Source organism: Elgaria multicarinata, chromosome 1 (genome assembly GCF_023053635.1).
Source record: "Elgaria multicarinata webbii isolate HBS135686 ecotype San Diego chromosome 1, rElgMul1.1.pri, whole genome shotgun sequence".
In the NCBI taxonomy this organism is placed as follows: domain Eukaryota; kingdom Metazoa; phylum Chordata; class Lepidosauria; order Squamata; family Anguidae; genus Elgaria; species Elgaria multicarinata.
In genome coordinates, this window is record NC_086171.1 from 158,209,162 (window position 1) to 158,232,585 (window position 23,424).

The 23,424-nt window shown below is 46.7% G+C and overlaps 1 protein-coding gene across 1 annotated transcript; it reads left to right on the forward strand.

Annotated features, from left to right (window-relative positions):
* The first annotated feature begins 1,739 nt into the window (after positions 1–1,739).
* On the forward strand, positions 1,740–3,976 carry AMIGO1 (adhesion molecule with Ig like domain 1). Its single transcript, XM_063118771.1, has one exon. It carries the CDS (start codon positions 1,782–1,784, stop codon positions 3,366–3,368), a length of 1,587 nt encoding a protein of 528 aa, XP_062974841.1. The 5' UTR covers positions 1,740–1,781; the 3' UTR covers positions 3,369–3,976.
* The last annotated feature ends 19,448 nt before the right edge of the window (positions 3,977–23,424 follow it).

A 23,424-nucleotide genomic window follows, 5' to 3' on the forward strand; every position in this document is an offset into this window, starting at 1 on the left:
TCCCCAAAGAAAAGGACTGCAAAGCTATCGAAGGTGACACCGAAAGTCATCACCTATGGCGGGAAGCCGATCTTTAGCGGCGCCATCTGCTTTCACTTTTTAATACAGCTCTTAACTCTGCTGGCGCTTCTCCGAGCTCCATGGGCTTGACTGCGAGGGACGCGTGGAGCGTCGAAGGGCTTCCTGCGCTCTTTCTGCACCGTCAGGAACGACTATCTGGTGTTTTCTGTGGGCGGCGGAGAGGCCAGCAAGCAACGGGTTACAGGCCTGCCACACTTCATTGGCCAGATGGCTTGCGCCCAGCCCTATGAACTCGCGCGTCCCCGGCGGCGGCAGAGGCGGGCGACTGGCGACTGGCCCGCCTTAGAAATATCACTTGTCTCAAAACAATAACAACGCATGATCGGCACCGTATCCAGCCCAGGCTTCTTTTCTGGAGGAGAGCGCCGACTTTCCCCGGAGCCGAGTTGGCCAGGCGTTGGCAAGCCGGGGACGGCACGCGCTGCCATTGAGAAGGCAGGGCGTCGGGGCCGCCCCGCCGGCTAACAGCAAGGCGGAGCGGCCGGGGCTCCCCTAGCAGAGCCGGGCGGGCGCCTCTCCAGCAACAACCGTCCCAACATCACCCCGTGGGCGGCGGCGGCGGCGGCGGCGGCGGCGGCTGCTCCCTGTCGCCGCCGTCGGCTGCGCGTCCCTCCACGTTGCCGCTACAGCCGGCAGCGTGACAGCGCTGTGGTGGGACTGGCGGGCAGCGCGAAGCCCAGCAGCCTGGCCAGCCCCCTCCTCCGCCGGCAGGCGGGGGGGTGGGTGTGAGCGTGCCAGGAGCTGGTGTGCAGGAGCACCGCACGCTCTCATTGGACGCGCGCGCACAGGCATAGGCGCGCGCGCGCGCAACCAGTCAGCTTGCCTGCCTGCCTGCCCAGTTCCTTCCTCCAGTCAACCAGCTTGGCTGAGCCTTTGCTGCTGCTGCTGCGGCTGCTGCCGCCCGCGTCTTGGCGTCCTTCACTGCCGGATCCACCCGCCCTTCCGACGAGCAGCTTCTCTCGGCGCCCAGTGCCCGGGAAAGCCCTTTCGGCGACCCAGCCCTTCCCACTCCCGCAGAGCGCTACGATCGCGGGACAGTGCTCTTGGCCAATCCCTCCCTCGCCCGCCCCTGCCGAGTTGGCAGCGGCGACGGGCTCCATCCGAGCGGCGGCGGCTTCCCTTCCGTCCGCAGTCGGGGCCGATCCTCCTTACTGCGGGCAGCAGAGGCCCCGTGAGAAGCCAGAGCAGCGTCAGCCGCCCCGCCGGGATGGGCTGAGCAAGGGGCGGAAGAGGAGCTTCTTCGCTGGCGAGCGAGCCAGCCAGCCAGCGAGCGAGTGAGTGGTTGGCGTGCCGCTCGGGGAGGCTGTTGTTGCTGCAATGCAACACCGCGTGGCAGCCTGCAGGGCTCGGCGGACATGCTGAGGAGGAGGGAGGAGGAGGAGCGGACGTGAACGCACAAGCCGGGCTTCGCTTGCCGTTGCGAGGCGTCCTTTCCCCAGCTGGGCTGGAGGGAGCGGGCGGCAGAGGCAGGGGCTTGGCCTTCGGCCGCTGTTGCAGCAGCAGGTGGACCCTGCAGGCGCGGCTCGGGGGATGAGCCCCGCGGGCGCCCTGCCAAGCCCGCCTTACGCTGGTTCTCCGCGCTGCGTTCCGACAAGCACACGTTCCCGCCGCCGCCACTGCCGGCAGGAGGATCCCGCCCGATGGATCCCGCTGCTTCTCCCTGACAGGAACGTGACCTTCCCCCGCCGCTGAGCCTTACGATGTGGTTTCAGGATGCCTCGATGTCCCGTCGACGTCTGGCGCCGCGAGTAAGGGGCACTGGGCTCTTGGTCCTGCTGCTGCTGCCGAGCCTGGGCATCGCCCGCAAAGGGGGGCTGGCCCTGCATTGCCCCAAGGACTGCGTGTGTGCCAGCAACATCATCAGCTGCTCCAAAGCCAAGCTGGAAGTCTTCCCCACTCACCTCCCTCAGTATGTCGCTGTCCTGGACTTCAGTCACAACGAGCTGTCGCGCCTGAGGGCGGAATGGACGCCCAGCCGGCTCCCTCACCTTCGCTCCCTCTTCCTCAGCCACAACGGCCTTTCCTTCATCTCCACCGAGGCCTTCTTTAATGTCCCGCACCTCAAGTACTTGGACCTCTCCTCGAACAAAATCGAGTCGCTGGGCGAGAACCTCTTCAGCAGGCTGCAAGAGCTGGAGGTGCTGCTCCTCTACAGCAACAAGATCACCAAGATCGAACGCTCTGCTTTTGAGGAGATGGCCAGCCTCCAGAAACTCTACTTGAGCCATAATGAGATCTCCCGCTTCCCACTGGAGCTGGTGAAGAAGGAGGAGTCTCAGCTTCCTAAGCTGGCGCTGCTGGACCTGTCTTCGAACAAGATCAAGGACTTGCATGTGGATGTGGTGGACAAGCTCCCGGCCTGGGTGAAGAATGGCCTCTACGTTCACAGCAACCCCCTCAGCTGCGGCTGTGACCTCTACAACCTCTTTACCCACTGGCAGAAACGGCAGCTCAGCTCAGCTGTGGACTTTGAGGAGGAGCTCAAATGCCAGGTTCAGGTAAACAGGGACATCAGAATTTCCAGCCTCAGTGACCCAGAGGTCATGAACTGCAGCGAATTCAAGGAGCAAGTCCTGGAGGTCTACCGTGGGGAGCAAGTCATCATCGACTGTGATACCAGGCAGCGAGGGGTGACCGTTACAGAATGGATGACACCCAGATTTGAGCGTGTCCCTCAGGAGGGGGACAACAGCTCCATGACTGTGCTGACAAATGGGAGCCTTCAGATAAAAAACATCAGCGTGGAGGACATGGGCCCATATACCTGTAATGCAGTAAGCCAGGTGTTCAACGAGACCCTCTATGTGCATGTCACAGTCCATAACTACAGCCTGCATGGGGCCCCAGACACACTCAATACAGCCTACACCACACTCGTGGGTTGTATCCTGAGTGTCATTCTGGTGCTCATCTACCTTTACCTGACCCCGTGCCGTTGCTGGTGCCGCAACAGCGAGAAGCAGGCTAACCAACAAGAGGACAGTATCACTTCCTCAGTGCTCAGCACCACCCCCAATCACAATGCTGAAGTAGCTGGGGGCAAGGAAGGATTAAACCGGCACATGGTGCCAAGCAATGCACAAGGCCAGAATGGCAAATGCAAACCCAGCAGCTCCCCCAAGCAGCCAGCCAAAGGGTCTCAGAAGGCAGAGCGGAAACTGTCAGACGCAGACTCTATCAGTTCGGTCTTCTCTGATACGCCCATTGTGGGAGCCTCGCAGAGTGAAGGAGGGAGAGGCTTGTCAAGTAGAGACAAGGCAGGGGCAGAATTAGTGGGGCTACTGTGATAACCTTGGCCATGGAAAAGAAGAGTGGAAATAGATCCACATCCTTAAGGCATCGTGGTCATGCCTGCCTGGTACCTTTCTCCAGTCTGCCACCGTATGTAATATTGCTGTTTTATCCTCCTCTTGTCAAAGCCCAGTGTTAAAAACCTCATGTCCCAACTTGCTCTTGAAGCACAGCAGTTCCTGAGCACTCTGATTTTGGAATGACATGATTCCTCAGCTTTCTCATTCTGGAACTTTGCTTGCAAACACCCCACTAAAGAAAAGCAGAGGCACAATGTTAATGACCCAATGAACTGCCTAGGTTTTCTGAATGTGGCTGTTTTATTTGCATACCTCCACTGATGGAACTTCCCTACTAAGCACCTGTGCAGGTACAACATCCAGAAGAACAGCCCTGTTCATCTGTTGCAGCAGTACTGGCAATGCCCTGTGTCATCTTAAAAACTAACAATATTATTGTGGCATAAGCTTCCGTAGGTGGCTGCCTACTTCATCAGATGCATGAAGTGGGCCTAGAAACAATGTCTAGCTATCCTTCATGCAAATTAAACCATCTCCATCTCCACAGTAGCTCCTTCGACAGCAGTAGTCCCAATTAGCCATAGCATTGTAAAAAAAAAAGAAGTTACTTTTTTAACAGCTTAATTTAAAAACAAAACACTATTGCTACAAACATTTTTGTTAAACGAAAATGAAGGTCCTCATCATACCATGCTTCTCAGGATATAATTCAAAGCATTTTCTAGCAAGCAGGCCTACCTATTTTGGAAACCCGTTCGTGCTCTGTTTTAGACTATGAAAGAAAGTAAAACTGAACATTTGGAAAAATAGCAGTGGAGGCGGTAGTTATGCAGTCTCTCTTAAATAGAGAGCTCTGAGAAAAGGAGTTAAACCCAAAGATTTTAACCTTCATGGCATCCAACTGCAAGAAAGAACCCACAGTCTTGGGAACTGGTAAGCCAGAATTCCACGTCCCCCACCTCTGCTTGCTCCAGCAAAGGCAAGAACATTGCATGGCCCAAAACAGCTGCTTTTACCTCTCAGCTCTTTGCTTGGGAACTTAACAATCACCCATTATAGTCAAAATATGTCAAGGTATAACCCAGGAGTTCTGGCACAGCTCTTCATTCAGTGACTCTGCAGAGTATGAGAGTCTATAGATCTGTGAACTCCTGAAACAATTTGGCAGTCTGCTCAATCCTCAGTCGTTTTTTCCCCCCTCATTCATCTAACTGCTTCAGGAGACCAAGTGTTCTGCAAACTCCTGAAGGTGCTTGGTGGGAAAAGAGAAGTTCACAACCAATTCCAAATGAAGGAGCCATGCCAGCGATGATGTGCTAGGAGCATTTCTGACCAAGGAGAGACCTTCCTGGATTGCTGTTGTGCTGCCTTTGAGCTTCCTTCTAAGTTATACACCACTATGTCTGGCTCTTTTCTAGTTCTTTCTTTTTATTCGGAATTCCTTCCTCCCTGGCCTCATCTTGGCCTTTCTCAGGGAGAGGGGTGTAGAAAGGGCAGAGAGAAGGACTGCTTTTCAGAAAGTCACATCTTTTCTTCTAATTCCATGAGAGCTCAAGAGAAGTCCCGTGCTAATTGTGCCTGCAGCAGGGTATTCAGCATGAGCTCACCTAAGATCATTCTCAAACAAGTGCAGCAAGAAGGTCCCTGCACAAGGTGTGTAACTTGCTGCCTTCCCTTTTCTCAGGTCCCAACAGAAAAGGCCGGATTCCATCTGCTCTGCCTGACGCAGAACGATCCATTCGATATGGATGTCCTTGAAAAGCCATAGAGCCACCCGGCAGAGGTGCTCTCAAGGGAGAAGTCCCTGCTCCCTTTACGGTATTATTTCACAAAGGTTTCCTTTTGATCTGGATTCAGACTCCATTGCTAAATCACGTTTGATTTATCTGCTGCCTGCGGAGAAGAGTGGGAGGCGAAGGGGAGAGTTCAGCAGCACTGGAATGTGTAGGGTAGATATATGTGATGCAATAAGCCATAGAACGTCTTGCACAAAGCTGTGAGTGGGTCCAAGCAGCTTATCATTCCTAAAGAGCAGAGCTTTGTGCTATATAGCCATAGGAATCCTGCTCACCGCCCTGAGGCTCTCTCATCAGTCTGTTAAGGCAACGCCCAAGAATTGTTGGAGCCTAAAGTGAATCCTAAGCTGACTGCGAGAAACAACTGTCAATCTCACTGACTAGCTCTAGGAGTTTCCGTCATTTTCCGTGGCGTATGATTCGGAAGAACAAGCCCTCTTAAAAGAAGCATGCAGTCCAAGTGAGATGCCTGCAAGCCACATGAGCGAGAGAAAGGAGAGGCTGGGTTTTTGCTTTTAAGGGTGAGGCAAATTAAAACAATTGCCTTGGGAATGATGAAAGCAGGGAGAGTTTAGCAATAATGGACTAGGATGACTGTTTTTCGTTGCGGTTTTTGTTGTTGTTGTTGTTGTTGTTTTTTGGGTTTTGTTTTTTGTTTTTGTAAATCTGTGGTTGAATTCTGGTTCATGTGGAATCACGGAAGTCGCCATGTTCTGAACCTCCTCCAGTAAAACTTATTTTGTAAAATTCCCAGATACCAGGAGCAAAATTAGAGCAATTAATTAAGCATAAAGAAAGGACATGTCGAAGATTCCCCTATGCATGTTTGTTTATTTTTTTAATGAATGAGGAAATAGATCAACTGGGGCTGTTGATGTGGTACAAGAAAATCAATGACCTTGTACTATACTAGTATGGGCTACATATTCATGCTAGGACTTTAATCAACTCAGTATGCTGTGAAGCTGTTATACTCCTGAGGGTGGGATAATGGAATAGGACAGTGGGAAAGCTCCCTTTGCTACCGGTTTTGTTGCTGCATGCTTCTTTGGCAAGAAGCAGCCATGCTGCAGATCATAAAGATTTGCACAGATTGTTGTTGTTGCAGAAAGCTAAGGAGAGAAACCAGCCTCTCCCTATCTTTTATATAGAGACACTTTCTCCAATCTAGTGCCCTCCAGATGTTCTGGATCACAAGTCCCATCAGCCCCAGGCAGTGTTGCCAGTGGTGAAGGATTATGGGAGTTGCAGTCCAAAACATTTGAAAAGCGACATGTTGGAGAAGGCTGATATACGGGATGAAGGGGAAACAGGTTGCAGCCTCGATGTCCACAGACCTTGCTCAGCATATGGCTGAAGGGTTAATACTTCCTGCAGCATGGCTACGTCTCTGTGCGATTGCCAATAATCCTGCACAAACACTTGCACTAGATTCATCCGTATCAGCCCTCTCATGCTCACAGCATGTTTCTGTCAGATTTAATGGCTGGAACATATGAATCTGCCTTATTCTGGGTCAGACCATTTGTCCCTCTAGCCAAGTATATCGACTGGCAGTGACTCTTCAGTGTCATCACAGAGGCAAAGATCCTTCCCAGCCCTAGTACCCAAGATGGTACCCATACTCCATTTCCTGGAGACACCAGGGACTGAGCCTGGGAAGTTGTGCATGCAAGCATGTGCTCCTAAACAGCCGCTCAGCACCCAGTTCTGGTTTGATGGAGCTTTGTGAGCGCAAGGCTAGCATGGGTTGAAGTGGGGATGTGAACGACTGAAGATGTTTCAGTATGCAACTGTGTGCAAGGATGTGTTTGCATGTGTGGATATCCACGCTTTTAAACCCATGCTCAGGACACTTAGCATCTAATGTTATGCTAGAAAAGCTTGGTGCTTAGGTTGTGCTGGTGGCAGGAGTATCCGCTTTAACTTTTCTAGCAGGAAAAGTACATGAACCAGTAGGTTTATCTTTGCATGAACAATCTGATTTAGCAGAGAGAGAGTGAGATCACATACTCTTTAAAGAGCCATACATATTCCCTTATTCATTCCCTGAGTAAGCCCTCGTGATGTTTTCCCAGAGTTCCTCAGTCAACCAAAGAGACCAAGACTATTACTTTAGGAAGCAGAACAGAGGACTCTGTGACAGCCCCGTATGACTTAGTTGAACATGACCCTCCTTGCGGTGCATTTACACCTCCATGCAGAAATCCCCCTGGCAGTGTGAGACAGAGAAATTGTAACTTTAGGCATCAGCATCTGTAACATGAGCAGCCTGTGCTTTTTCAAGGACTCCACCTGGGGAAAGTTCCGTGTAATACTTTCATTTGATACCTTGGTCCTTCTGAAACATGCAGAAGAGCACCTTAGGAAGAGTGTTGGGGTCGAGGTCAGCATCAGCACTGTGGAGCACTTGCCGAGGCCCGGCCCACCCCAAGCAGGGGACCCTTTCTGTGCCTGCAGCTTCTTGCTGTTGCTGCCTCTTCCCTGCCCCCTCTGAGCACACAGGCAATAGAAAGAGGGAGGGGATGGAAGAGTGCCCTCCCTGACTGCTGGTGTAGATTAGGTCTGGAGGGGAAGAGCAAGTAAATGGGCAGCAGTGACCATGGCAAGGAGAAGGCGGGCCCACTGAGAGCAAGTTGCCCCAACGCCCCACTGTGTGGGGGTTGATTTCTGAAAGGCTCAGTGCTATACTACACTGGGACCAAACCAAAACTGATCTCACAGTCAGAAGGTATAAGCACAAGAATGAAGGCAGTTGGACCATTGGCTTCTTTCCCATTGAAAATCAGGCCATGAGTCTGATACATAATAATGCTTCCATCCCATAACCATGCTTCAGAGAACAGTCGGCAGGTTCCCAACAGTCCCTCCCATCTGGCCTAACGCTTACCCCTGCCCCTCATTTAGTGTTGTTATTCCTGCACCATTAAACATGGCCAACCCTAACTTTGGGGGTGATGCTCACCCCAGCACTTGTATTCAGGACATAACAAAGCACATTTAACTCTGTTTTATTATCTCAGGTATACCAGGATGCTGGCTCTCAGTAAAATTAGTATTGAGCTCTTTGATTTTTCTAGCTGCACTCTTCCCGTGCTAATGAGGAACTGGTTTGGGACCAAAGTTTTACAAGTGGAAGAACTCCTCGCCTATTTCCTGATCGCTCAAGTCATTCCTTGTATCCTTCTTGGTCAAAGTAGTGAGCTCAGGGGAGAAAGGAGCTCTCCTTGCTCCTGTCCCACTGATGGATATTGTCACTAATTACTAAGGCAACCTTTTACTCCGCCGAAACTCACACAGTCAGGAAGGAAGCCGCCCACATGGGTTCCCTGTTGTAAACAGGTGGCCTAAAGGAAAGATCTACCTGCTCTCTTTGTGGTGCCAGAACCACACGTCTCTCAGCAAGCCACTTGCTTGCACCTGCTGTCTGTGTGCAACGTGCTTAGAGTCCCCACTGCGAATCTAAATATGCTTTGACTTCACATTAAGCTGCCAGGAGAGAATTCTCCTCTTTCCCATGCTGGACTTGGCAGCCAAAAGGAGCATATATTTAATGGAGATAAGGATAAGGAACACAGCTAGAAATAGGTCTATTATGGTGGTGGTTACTGAAGTATTTCCTAGGATCATGCATTGGATCTGCTGAGCTCTTCATTTTTTGTTTAACTGCAGCCAGTACTTGGTGCTGATAGAATAGAATCCCTTACTCCTTAGATTCCACTTCCTAGCTTTCAGAAGGGAGAATGTGTGAGTGAGTTCCTCTCAGGTCCATAATATGCCGTATGATCATGAAACCAAGCAAAAATAATAATAATAGTCCTTTGCCCACGTAGTGTGACCTTCTGGCTCACTCATAAATTATTACCATATTTGTGGGTTTCTAAGGCTCATTAATGCTAGGTCTTTTAGAAGATTCATATATTTCAATCAAGGCTTGCAAATGAGCACTATTGATTTTATTTGCTGCTTCTCCGTCAGCAAGCAACATGCCACATGCACATCTTGGACAAGGGATTTAGTTGAGGCCAACGAGATGGATGCTGAGTTTTCAGTGGTCAAATGTGTGCCTGACCTGCATGCTTTGTGCTGCCCTGAATCTGTCTGCCCTGCTGATGAGGTCAAGCGCAGTGTGTCAGCACAGCAGAGAGAAGCTAGGCTGCACAGCACCACACTGTGCTCGTGTTAAAGGCACCATCGTGTGTGCTCTCCATGCCTGATGCTTCAGTCCGTGCATGTGCAGGATGACAATTCACCTGTAAACATGGCTTAAGGAGAGAGAGCCAGGGGCTCAGACAGACTTTGGAAGCAGGGGGTTCCTTAGGAGATTATTCAATATCCCCCAAAACCTCAGAGCAAAATGAGAACATGGATTAGGTCTCTCTCTCTCTCTCTCTCTCTCTGTGTGTGTCTATATTTATGTATGCAAGAGAAAGACTAGCATCCTGCTCCCACTGTTTCACTGTACCTCTGTGAATCCATACAACCACACCAAGATAGCTCCTCTTGCTCCATCAAGAAAGGTTACCAGATGCTTACAGTCCAGTATGGCCCCCATCTCCCCCTCCTCATTCTGTGGTTTGCAGGTCAAGCAAAATGTTACTCTGACTTGCAGAGGATGCATACATGCTTATCTATTTCAGGCAGAGACAACAATCCCAAAGAGCATCTGGGCTACATTTCTCTGTCGGGTAGTCTGTACTCTCCATCATAGACATAGGTGAAAATAAAACATGTTTTACGAATATACACCCAGAGGATCTCTGTCTGGATTTTTGTTGTTATTTTCACCAGTGACGTTAAGAATGGCTCGAATATTTTCAGAGTGAGACCAAATGCCCCACATGATATGGATGCAGGATGTGGCCACATATCGATACAAGTAAATGTGGCCAGATTAAGATGTTTCGGGACAAGTTCTGGTTCACAGTATACCATGCCATTGCAAAAAAAAAAAAAAAAAAAAGATTAAAATGACAGGTTAAGGATTGTCAATTTTTCCTGGCTAATCAGCTCTCCACTCACCTCCCCCAACTCAATTAAAGTAATATAACAATGTGCAGTCAAGACCCACAGCCTATGGGAACCGATAAAAATTGAGTTTCCAGGTACTCACCTGAACATGGTGCCTGTATCTTTAAACACTGCAGCATTGAAATTAAGGCCGTTTCTATATGAGGCATTTATTGTCAGCTTGTGATTGTTCACTCGTAGAAGTTTGCAGGTCCTTTTCGCACCGGTGTCAACCTCTGGTGCCTCGTAATTTTTAAGCTTTATTCCGCCATTTTATAAATCGCCAAAAATGCAGTAAAAAATATAAAACACCATCAAAGAGGTGGTATACTTCCAGAATTGTGGAATATTGCAGCGCCATCTACTGGCTGTATGAAAGGAACATATAGAACTTGCTCACAAAGGAAAGTGCGGGGGAGCATGTGTATTGAGCCAATTGTAATCCTGCAAAGACTAGACGATGAAGCCCCGGTATGGGTGCAGGATTTTTGCATCAACGTAGAGACGTCTTAAGCTGCTTTTGTGCTTCCTGTTCCATTTTCTTTGCTCACCCTCCTCTCTTGCCTCCTGTGGTCAAAACTGGAGTCGTCCTTGCTATAAAGGATGCTGTGTGTAGAGCCATAAGAACATGAGAACAGGCCTGCTGGATCAGACCAAGCACATTGAGTCCAGCACTCCGTTTCCACAGTGGTGAACAACATGCCTATGGGAAGCCCACAAGCAAGGCATGGGTGCAATAGCGTCATCTCATATGGCGCCTGTGTGGTGAGTTCTGTGTACAATATAATGTATGTGGGGCTGCCTTACTAAACCCTTACCTGCCACCCTTAGAGCATGGAGTGAATTTTATTTTCAGGGTCGAATGTGGTAAACTGGTAAATTCTCGTGGTAAATTCTCTCATGTATGCCGCAAGTACACAAGGGAGCTTCGGCTATGGGGCAGTTTATAAATGTAATAAATAATAATAATATACACTAGCCTCTGCTGGCATCCCCAAGCACCAAATACACTCCAGAAGGTGTAGTGAATTTGTAGAGCGGCCCAAACTCAATGGAGGAGCACATGCTTTCTGTGTATATGGTAACAGTTCAATTCACATCATCTCTAGGTGGACGTCTCCTGAGAATGGGTCTTGAGAAGACCTCTGTTTGAAAAACATTAGACTGCTTAAGGTCAATAACACTGGACAAAATCACTGTTAAGGCAGCTCCCTCTTGTACAAGGATATTGTTCACCACACAGGGACTATAATATGATTATTGCTGGCTACATGGCAAATCCAGAGTTGCAACCTATTTTTTTTCTGACAATGGTCCTGTGTTTTAGAAAGCTGCTGCAAGCAGAATTCTAACAGGTACAGTTTACCATCATTGTACCTCGATGTAACACCTTTCCATTTTTCTGCCACACAGGCAGCTGTTAATTGACATACTGCCTTACATGTTACTTATAAAACATCCCAAGAATTTTTGTTATTGGGAAGCATGAAAAATAAAAATAAAGACATAAATCTGAGAGCAAATAAAACATGGCAACCTGAACCTAGACATGCACCAGCACTATAGCTGGATGTAAGGCAATGCAAAATGATTTCTTTTGTTCAAAGCATGGGACCCTGGGAGACCAAAAGGCTCAGGCAGTAAAGTACACCTGATCTAAAATGAGAGCAACGCTCACCCAAGGGGCAGTTGCATTTGTTCATGCATGAAGGCATGTTTCACAGGAAGACTATTGTGCCCGCCTGGGCTTTCTATCGTTAAGATATGAACAGCTACTAATGAGGTGCATCCAGCAAGCATTTCCTTTTCCCCCTCCTCTGACAGAAGAGATTGATCTGAGCAGACAGTAATGCAGCTCACTGAATGGGCGGCTCAGGCACTCATGGCTGGATTTTGCCACAGGCCAAGGAGTCAGCACATTATAAGGTATCTTTTTCAGGCATTAAGCGGGGGAGGCAGGACTGTTGCAGAAAATAAACTTAGCTAGGATTTTCCTTTGGAATCTCTTATATTCTTAGAGCTCCCCATTTCCTACACATTTCCTTCACAGTTCTTATCCCTGGTTCAGCTGAGCAATTCTTACTTCCCCACTATGGGGTAATTTTGGTCACTGGTTACTCGGAATGTCAGAGACTATGGCTGGGTTCACATAGCACGCTAACCCATCATGGGTTATTGTGTTGTCTGAACATAGTGCTTTTCCACAGGGTGGCTTGTTAACCATGCAGTGTGGTTTATTTTTCTCAAACAAGCTACCTTGAGGACTCATGGCTTGTTATTGGGTTGTTCAGGATGGTTAACAAGATTGTGCACAGCCAGCCCCCTACCTCAGAGGTTTTGTGCCTCCAAAGTGGCCTCAATTTGACTTGGGGTGTACCCATCTTGTGTCAGCACCAAAGCCAAGGCAAGATTCGGCCCCCTCAAAGTGGATTCCTGGGAGCTGACCACGCGGCCAGCACCCAGGAAAGCCAGGAGAAGGCTGACTGGAAGTCCACAGGTCTCCAGACTCCCTGCTCCACCCTTGCTGCCCCCCCCACACCACCCCCTCGCTGCCCGTACACCCACCAACCCAAAGCCACCACTGCCACCAGAACTTACCTGTAAACGCGTCCTCCTCCTGAAAGCCAGGCTGCAATTTAAAGTAATCGTGGGGGCTCTTTATTTTTAGTATATCTATGGCCATAAACTATGGCAGCCATAAAGGGCCATTCCATCTAACACTGGGTCTGTTTGCTGCTGACCTCATCAACTGACACTCTCTGAGTGTCACTTGTGGGCCCCTGGAGCTTCTGGGCCCTAGACTTTGACCCTGAGGTACAGTCCTACTTGCAGCACCAGTGCTTCTTTTATATATGAAAAACGAGTGGACACAAGAATGTAACCTGTTTGTCTGGGGCAGGGAGGGCAACACAGCCTGGGATACGGGTATTTGGCAAAAAGACAACAGCCCTCCTCTTCCTTCCTAGGACTCAAAGCCTGGCAACAGCAGGGCATTCTCAGGGCTTGGCCAGGCCAGCTATATGTTCATTGCTGAGCCCAGCTTGGAAATCCTCTGAGCACACAGGCAGGTATTAGAAGGGCTTTAGATCCATCTCCATATGAATGGGATAATAACTTTCCGTTAAAAGTATTAAGACCTAATTTATCCTCTGTGACTGAGAGCTTTAAGCTACTGCCTGGCCTTTAAGACTGGTCAGGCCATGCAGAGATCACTTGTGAATTAAAAAACAAATGACTTCCCAACCCTCAGCCTATAAAGAGAAATAAAAACCTGCCCTTTGACAGCAAGTATTTGTTACCCAAAATTTATCCACATGCAGCTGGCGAAAGAGGCAGAAGCCTGGCTCACTAGCTTGCAGTCACCATCGGATAGGAATGGTTCACGCGACACACTAAGCCATAATGTTTAGCTCAAAATGCTTAACCGCTGTGGTTTAGTGTGTCGTCTGAACAGGGTCATTTAGAAGCAAACGCATTTGTTACATCCTTTTAGAGGTGTTTTCTTAGCCCTCTCAGCGGCTTTTGAGTCATCCTTGTGGGTCACAAAGCCTATAAACCTAGAGCTGTCTCTGAAATATCAGGCTAAGAAGAGGGATCTGCACGTATCCAGTATCACCAGAGGGGACCAATATCACAGAGAGACATGTGACTAGCTACCACGGACCTGGATTCCTTCTCTGTGCTTTCCCAATAGTGTTTAACAAAAGAAAAGTCACGTGATGTTATTGCACTCATTATTTCTACACCCCTTGCAAGCCGCAGCCAAGAAATTGGAACAGGGAAACAAAGGTCTAGGAAACCATCTTCCACAATCTTGAGTGAGTCTGGGGCTTACACACTCTCCTCTCCCATATTCTTTCATGCCTGTGAAGAGAACAGAAGTTAGTTTAAACAAACAACAGCTCCCTGTGCCATGCAAACTTGTGAGAACAGTGGTTTGTTTGAACTATGATTAATGAAAACAAGCCATGATCAGAGTGTGGTTTCAGATCTTGGCTTGTTCTTAAACTGTAGTTTGAACAAGACACAGTTCCCCAGGTTTGGATGATACAGAGAGCTGTCACTTGTTCAAAACGGGAAACAAAAGCTTTTAATCTCCTCCACTCACATCTGAAAGAGGAGAGGGGAGGGGCAATGTGCAAGCCCCAGGCTTCCCATGGCTCATTCACATAGCATGGAACCATGGTTTCCCATATCAGAGCCAGCCCTACTAGTTGGAGGCTGAGACAGCCATCTCAGGCAGCTGAGTTTGGGTCTCATGGAAGGACAGCAAATAATTAGTTATGAAATGCATTATGGTTGTATTTTTACTGCCAGAGGGTTGTGGGGTACCAATATAACTGGGCCAACCTATGTGGTCTGATTTGGGATGGTGCCATTTGCTATTCCAAACAAAGCACCTAAATGTTTCCATCCAGCCTGGGGTCTGAACTGGACCACTCAATTCAATAATGCACATGTTCACTAGATTTTAAGTAGGCAACATGGTGCTTGAAGGCACCAGTTCACACTGAGACATCTTTCTTGATGTCCCCCAAGGGGCTCTACCTCTCCAACTCCCCCCCCATTTTTAATTAACACATTTTTTAAACAGAAGCTGGGATTGCTATGAAATAGGTTTCTGTTGGTGCTGAAAACTATGGGTTCAAAGGAGTCATTTAGTGTGTTTGGGCTTAGACCCCTACTTCTGTCTTATACTCAGTCTTTTTGGCAGGTTATTTGTCCTTTGCCATGCCTCCCATGGCAGCCATTTTGTGGCAATGCCCGTGACAGTTTCTCAAATTCCCAAATGTGCATGAGATACTATCAGGGAGACACGGTGGCAGCCACAAGTTCTCTATAATGTCTTCATAGTCATTAGGTAGTTTAGCCACTAGGGAAAAATATCACCAATGGTGTTTAGAAGAGGCACAACAGCTGGCATAGCTTTAAACAAAGCCAGTTATGTAAGGAAAAGGAATACCCTGGAGATGCAGATGTCTTCAGTTTGGAATCCCCACTGTGGCCACTTAATCACTTTCACTGGGCCAACCCTCTCCTTTCCTAGGAAATGGGACTGACTAAAATCTCTCTTTACCCATTCCCTGCCCCCGCTAGGTGCTCAGCCTGCATGAGTGCCTCTCAGCAACTGGTCCTTGCTCCCACAACAAAATGTGCAACATTTTCCAGATGTCAGAGGTAGGCTATGATTTTGCAGGGCTGCTTAACATCTTCATTGTCTCTTGCATTTCAGATGTTCACTGCAGATTGTAGAGATGAAACAGATGCTGTCAGCCAGTGGAAGCATAACATTTAATTCTGAGAGAATCTGCAGAAAACATGGTGGCTTGGAAGCACTATTATAAGGAAACTCCCTTCAGATAGACAAAAAATGTGTGTGCCTGGGGGCATTTCTACAAGAGACCATAGAGGCAAAATAAATAAATGCATGCATGGTAGCATACATACATTCAGACAATCCACAGAAATAAACTGGCTTTTAGTAGTACTTCAAGGTAAGATACCCTGACTTTCCTCTGGGTGGCACTGGTGCTCCAAAATCCCACCCACAGCAACAGTTTCTCAGAGGTGGTTAGCTGGCAAAAATATTGAGCAAGAAAGTCACAAGTGGTTTGTCAGCCAAAAGAGAGATGTACTTCTGCAAAATAAAACACACGGGGATGCAGATTTGGGAAGGGGGTGGGGAAGCAAGAGCTTTAGATGGTAAATGGACCTTCTTAGAGTTTTCATCACGTTCCTTCCCAGTGAAAATGCTCAGGTGAAGCCTCTCAAGATGAAATAATGGCAAACCCCCGTTCTCTGGGTAGTATCCAATGTTAGTCCTACTTAGAGTAGGCCCACTGAAATGAATGGAACTTAAGTTAGTCACTAGGATTAACCCTGGATACTACCCTCTGACTACAGAGGGAATCTACAAACACATCATCTTCCCAAGGAATTGAGTTTAATGGAAATGGATTGGAAGATGCCACAGTGAGACCTTTGGCTTGTGCCTGGCCAGCAACAGGTTGATGACAGCCAGCTCACAGCCCGTTATGGTGACCATATGGAAAGGAGGACAGGGCTCCTGTGTCTTTAACAGTTGTACAGAAAAGGGGATTTCAGCAGGTGTCGTTTGTATGCATGCAGCACCTGCTGAAATCCCTCTTCATCACAACAGTTAAAGCTGCAGGAGCCCTGGCCCTTTTTGCATCTGGACCAGACTCTTGGTTTGGCAGTGTTTGCAGTATGCTGGACGGGGCAGAGGGAGGGGGGCTAGAGAGCAGAGTGCACCACAATCCTTGTGACACTAACATTCAAAACCAATAACTGGCTTATTCATAAGATGCGTACATCTCAAGTGAGATTAGACTTTTGAACAAGGCCTGGATACTTTCTTTACCCAAAGTGTTTACCATTTGAAATATATGCTGTACTTGCCTACGTTTTCCATTACAATCACTGTTGTGCCACTGTTATTCCCACTTAACAATGATTTGCCCATGGCCTACGAAATTCTCGGCAGAGCTGGGCCTTGAACCAATGCATTCCCTAGGCCTATTGACTGCCTTTCTGCATGAGAGCTACTGTTTCAAAGCCACAAGAGCCAAAAGGCTGAGAGAGAGCATCAAGAAAGGTCTCCTCTCTGAACTCTATAAAACAAGAGACAATAAGGTGACCTTGGGCAGGAATTATCTCATTAGGGTAGAGAGCAAAGGGGTCCAACACAGTCTCCAGCACGGAAATGGCCAGAACTCCATGTGGAAGAACAATGCAATGCATATAGCAAGCTCTCGCAGCCCCGCCCACCCCCACCCCCCCCACCCCCCGCTGCTGCCTTTCTATGCAGGGATGAAAGTGATTTAGAACTTCCCAATGATACAGTAAATGCCTTCAAGCACCACTCAAGAGTCTACGGGGCTGATGAAAGACAGCCAGCCCATACAAGAGGGAGTAAAAGATCAAAAACACAGAGGCCTCCCAAGCATCACGGGTTTTAATTCAAAGCTAAATGGCTGAAAAGAAGCTAATGGGCAAGCACCAGTCACTTATGGGAAAGGCCCTGCTGAGCACCATTGTCTGGCCATCTGTCACTGCCTCCATCCAGGGTAACTTGTCAGCCAGCTCAGTTGAATTCCCATCTGACATCACGCTACTGTGAGGCAGCTGCAAGGCTGTCTGATTCCATGGATACTGGCAGAGGGGAAATAGCAGCCCATTGTAGGGTCCTCTATTTGAACAGCTGTCAGAGGACTCTCCTCTACTTGAAGGTCTGTCTAGTCCAGATCTGGTTTAAAGTCAAAGGACCATCTGAGCCTTGAAGCTGTCCGTCAACAACAGCACCTGGAGAACAGACTGAGCAAAGCACGCGGGTCATCATAGACTTCCACACTATGCACACTATAGTGAGATGTATCTCTAGTTAAATTACAGTTATTATTTCTAAATTTGCATCTATTCCTATAAATTTAGTATGTGCACATTTTATGCAAATTGGTGGCCTCTTTTTTTGATGATTTTTTGGCAATTCATATGTGGCCATCCTAAATTGCACTGTAAATGTACCAAGTACAATATCCACTTAATAGTTGTTGATCATTTTCAAAACCATGGGGCTGTTTTCACAGTGCCAAGTTGGCACTGCTCCACCACCGAACCCCATAGTATCGCTTGTGCATGGTGGCGGCGAGTAATACAGACTGGGGAGACAGCGCGGGCTTTCTAGCAGCCATTAGGCTTAATGGGCCAGCCCTCTGCCCAGGCAGAAGGTGACAAATCAGGGGTCACCATCTTCCTGGCCACACCTCTGCTGCAACTCCAGAGCAAGGGTAGATGTGCCATACTTGGGTCACTCCAGAGAAAAAAGTCAGGGTAAGTCTCCAATTTTTTTTTCTCTGCAGCTTAGCTGGAAAGCCTCGAGGAGGCTGCCTGGGGGCTGCTGCATCGTATAATCAGCGCAGCAGCACTGTGCACCCACGCTGGGGCTTTCTGGGGATTTAGACAGCCTCCATGTATAAAACCAAAGGTTCTTACAACCTGTCTTTTAAAACAACAACAAACAAAGCCAAAAAAGAGAAAGTATGCTCTTAAATCACATTTGAGGGGCAGAGAACGGTTCCTATAACCATCCTCTGCCAACCTTTTAAGCCACTAAGAAAAGGGGGTGGGGGGGAATCTGTTAAATTATCTTCTTTTTTTAAATTTTTGATTGGTAATAACTTTGTAGATCCTGGTGGACTACTAAAAGTGGCACATTGTTGATATGATGACCTATTTTTTATTTTGCAAGAGTGGGCTTGACTCTGATGTTAACTGGATTTTGTGATAAAATGAGGCATTATCTATTCCTGAAATTTATATAGGGGTTTCCCCCTTGCTAAGGTCTTAGTTTTTGGATTTTCTGTCCTTCCAATACACACATATTGCTTTAACAGGCATATGATGATGGAATTTATTTAATGATTTGGCTCTCCCAGAGAATTTTTCAAGTTTAACCAGAGAGCAGATTGTGCTTGCTCAGAAACAGATTCCCCCATTGGTTCTTAGATCAGTTTACTGTGCACGTATAAAAAGTTAATGCTGGAAACGGGTAATAGTATTTCACCAGACATAAATTGGTCTCTTCACCCTAAGGTATTGCTGAATTAATCTGAGAGTGATGATACAAATCAGAGCCTGTTTGGCTGCCAACAAGATCTGTGCCTATGAGAAGGAGTCATAGCTCAGTGGCAAAGGGCATGTTTTGCATGCAGAAGGTCCCCAGTCCAACCCCCAATATCTCCAGGTAGAGCTAGAAAAGAATCCTTCCTGAAACTCTGGAGAGCCGCTGCCAGGCAGTGTTGATAATACTGGGCTGGATGGCCCAAGGGTCTGGCTCAGTATAAGGCAGCTTCCTATGTTCCTCTCTATGTTACTCTTCGAATAGCCTGATGGCACAATCCTATACATGTCTGCTCTGAAGCAGGTCCCATTGATTTCAATGGAGCTTATTCCTTGATATAGAATTTGAGCCTAAAATGATGACAGCCCCAGAATCGAAATTTGAGAATACAGACCATTTCTCTTTACATTTATTGGATAACCACCATCTTCTAATCCAGCCTTCCCTAACCTCTGTCCTACAGATGTTTTGGATTACAACTTCCAGCTTTCCTTACCATTGGCCATGCTGGCTGGAGATAATGGGAGCTGAAGTCCAAAATATCTGAAGGGCACATGGTCAGGAAAAGGTTTATGTATTTATTACATTTATATCCCACCTTTTTTCCTCCAAGGAACCCAAGGCAGTGTACATAATCCTCCTCCTCACGATTTTCTCCTCACAACAACAGCCCTGTGAGGTGGGGTTGGGCTGAGAGTCTGTGACTGGCCCAAAGTCACCCAGTGGGTTTCCATGGCTGAGTGGGGACTAGAACCCAGATCTCCTGACTCCCAGTCCAACACCTTAGCCACTACACCACACTGGCTCTCAAGTTGCAACAATTGGGGCTTTTTAGCTTAGAAAAAAGCAAGTCAGGGTAGAATGACAGAAGTGTATAAATTATATGTCGTGTGGAGAAAGTAGATGGAGAGACGTTTTTCTCCCTCTCTCATAATACTAGAATCTGGGGATTAGATGAATTCACGAAGGGTAAAGCTATCAATGACGAATTGCCATGATGGCTACATATTTCCTCCAATATCAAAAGCAGTGCGCCTCTGAATACTAGTTGCTGGGGAACACAAGCCGGAGGGTGCTACTGCACTCAGGTTCTGGCTGTGGTCTTTCCATAGACACCTAGCTAGTTAACTAGATCTTTAGTCTGATCCAGCGCAGCTCTTATTAGTTCACCCAAGCATATTTAGAGTAAGGCTAGCTACTAATTGAAACATAACCAGTCAAGAACAACTCTCCAACACAAGAAAATATCAATATTGGAGAAGGATCAAATAACTTCTTCATTCATTCCTCTACAATATTAGGCAGCATGGCTGAAATTAAGAAAACAGAGCATTCAGAAACATGGTGGGACAATTAATCACTGTGATGAAGCTAAAGGGACTCTAAAAAAGTTTGGTTCTAAGAGTGTTTTCAGACAGAGGGCTCTTTGCACTAGCAAAAGGCATTGTGAAGCTATTATGTCCTTTTCTCCTTAGCAGATTATCTGCATTAAGAAAAAAGATGGGAGACAGTGAGAAAATAGTGAAGTACAAGTGGAAGCCAATGATGTCTGGACCCCCAATAAGCTTTCACGAATGAGACAAGGCTATTGTACCATAAAAGTTTCACATGGATGCACCCTAAGGGAGCAATCCTTTGCATGTTCAGATGGGGAGGGGGGAGTCCTACATTGCCAGCATTGCTGGGGCCTTTAGGATTTTTTCCCTGTCTAAACATACATAAGATTGCACCTTAAGACAAGTTGTTAGGAACACTGTATATCTGCATGCTGCTCTGGCTGGATAGTCATGGCTAGAGGTACTTTGCCCCTCAGACAATGTGCTTTTTTGACCTTCCTTAATATCCACAGGAGGGTTTGTGAGAAGTCAGTTAAATCACCAAAGGATATCTGTATTACCATTTCGAAATAGGTCAAGCTACCCTTCTTGCTTAGGATGATTTCACATGTTAGGATATCCTCTTCAGTCTATTCTAGAGGTAGCAGAAAGCTAGGACTTAAAAGAAGCAAAAATCACAACTACTATTCGGACACAAAAAAAGAAACAGGAGTACAAAAGGTAAATATTATAACTGAACTGGTCATTTTAGCACTTTTAACAAAGCTATGCAGCAGGCATTGGGACATCAGTTCTGACCTCACATCATGATCTTTGGCTACCTATAACTCACTCTGATGCTGAGAAACTAGTTGGGCAGTTAGCTGCTATTAAAGCTCTGGACAAGGATGGAATACCTAGCAAGGTCCATCAAGAACAACTTATGCTGATTAGATTTCTGAGATGGCTAAACTGCTTTATTTTATTTATTTTATTAGCTGTATCCTCCTAGTGGAATATAAATATAATATTGTTGGTTGGAATTCACTTTCTAATTCTATTCATTTCATTAGCATTCTGGGTAAACTTTATGCTAAACATTTATTATCTAAGATAAAGCAATGGGCCTAATTAAAAAAAAACAGATTAGAAATTTAGAGTTTACAAACATGATCCACTGGAACTAAAAAATTTCCAGAATAAATATTATATTCTACAAACAGGGCCCTGCAACAGAACATTGCAGTACACATGTCTGTTAACTGAGCCTGTAGCGGAGGGGGTTGCAAAAACAAAAGGTAGCATGAAAGACAGGAGTTTTACTTGATGTACAAAAATAAATTATTTGTAGGTTTCTTCTTCTTCTCTTTCTTCTTTATAATATTTATATCTCACCTTTTTTCCTTCAAAGAACCCAAGGCGGCGTACATAATCCTCCTCCTCTCCATTTTATCTTCACAATAACAACCCTGTGAGGTAGGGCTGTGTGACTTACCCAAAGTCACCCAATGAGCTTACATGGCTGAGGGCAAACTAGAATCCATATTTCTTGAGTCTCAGTCCAACACTCTAGCCACTACACCACACTGACTCTCACTGGTTTGACCATTTAAAAATTGCAACCAGTCTGCATGCAAGTCCATGGAACATGAGATATTTCCATGCTGTTGATTTAGCTGGGCTGTCTGAGTGGGGTTTGGTCACTTGTATCTCCAAGATTGCTCCATCATATGCCATGATAAAATCTAACCATGGGATTGAATACTATTTAATGAATCTCTGTAAACTTATCAGGAGGAAAACCTTTACTTTATTCAAATAGTGTTGTTCTCTTCAGGTATAAAATTATTTATTTTAATTTTTATGCCACTGTATTTGCAGAGTGTTCTAATGGGTATCTCATATTGCTTCAATTCCAAAGTAGTGACCTTAAGTGTTTCCTGATTACTGCTGGGACAAGCTCATTGCCGAATCAACAAAAATAGAATATTTACTTGCAGTACAAATGAAGAGAAAACACATGAAGGTTATTTTGCACTGGCAGCAGCAAAATGTAACCAAAGCTACTTCAATGCAACATGTAAAGAAACTGTAAATTGGACAAGTAAATTCTCTCTCGTCCTGGTATTGCAGCTGCTTCACATGCACATCTAATCTATATGAATATTCAGGTCTGGAGAATGCTTTATAAAACAATGTGTCTCAGCAATTGCACTAGAATATAATACAAACAGAATTCCATGCTGTGAACTATTCTAACTGGGATTTTTTTTTAATTTCTTCTGCCTATAGGAAGCCTTTGCAAGTAGCTCCCCCTTGTGGATTTCTTTTAATGAATATAATCAATGCGCACTGGGTAGTTCTTCGAATCCCAGGTATCTGGGTGTTAAAGTGACGAATACATTCAGGGTCACCCACAAGTCCAGAAGATGCCGCCAGCCCTTGTGGCAGTTGGGGAACACAACACATCATGCTGCAGAGCCACAGAGTCAGACTTGCATTGTTGGAATAACAATGTTAATGAGGTAGCAATAACACAATCTGCGATGCCTTGTCTCTAAGCAGATCTATTTGACACAGGAAGCCCCCAGTGATTTGTGAGGGGTAGATGCTGCTTTTCCTAGAGCTGTTTCAGCATAACTGTCAGTTTCGTAAGATTTCATGGGCAATCAATTTTCACTAGCAAAGTTTCTAAATGTGAGTCTTGATACACTAGAAAAGAAAAGTGTAATTTAGCTTATGTACATCCCCACCAGCACATTCAGCTCACCAGTGGAGGCTGGTGGCTCCAATGTTAGTGGGGCAGTGAATCCGCTCTGGGTTTCAGTCAGAACCAGTCAGCACTCCCAAGGAGCTATCCAAGGTGCTTTCACAAGCACTGAGTTTGGAGCCTCCACTCCAGTTCAGTTAAGAGGGGTGCCATTTTGTTCTTGTTGTAGGTAACACCGCTGAATATTTTGGGTCCTTCTGCTAATTATCTCCGGAGCATCTACATGTAATTCAGGAGCTGGTTAATTGCAATGGATATGATATGCATGTGATAGTTACCCAGTACTGCATTATGTCACTGTGAACAGTTTTTCTGACCACCCTGTACCTTGACTTGACCATAGAAATAGCCAGTGATATGGGGTTCTGTTGACATTCCTTCATTTATTGAAGTGGCACATCTTCACCCCAGTGTAAAGACCTTATCACGTTTGCTTCTCAAGCATCTCAGGGAAATAACCATTATTATCAACTCAACTTCTTGGGATGAGGATATTTCA

Coding starts and splice junctions, on each gene's coding strand:
- AMIGO1 (XM_063118771.1), top strand. CDS start 1,782: ATGTGGTTTCAGGATGCCTCGATGTCCCGTCGACGTCTGGCGCCGCGA.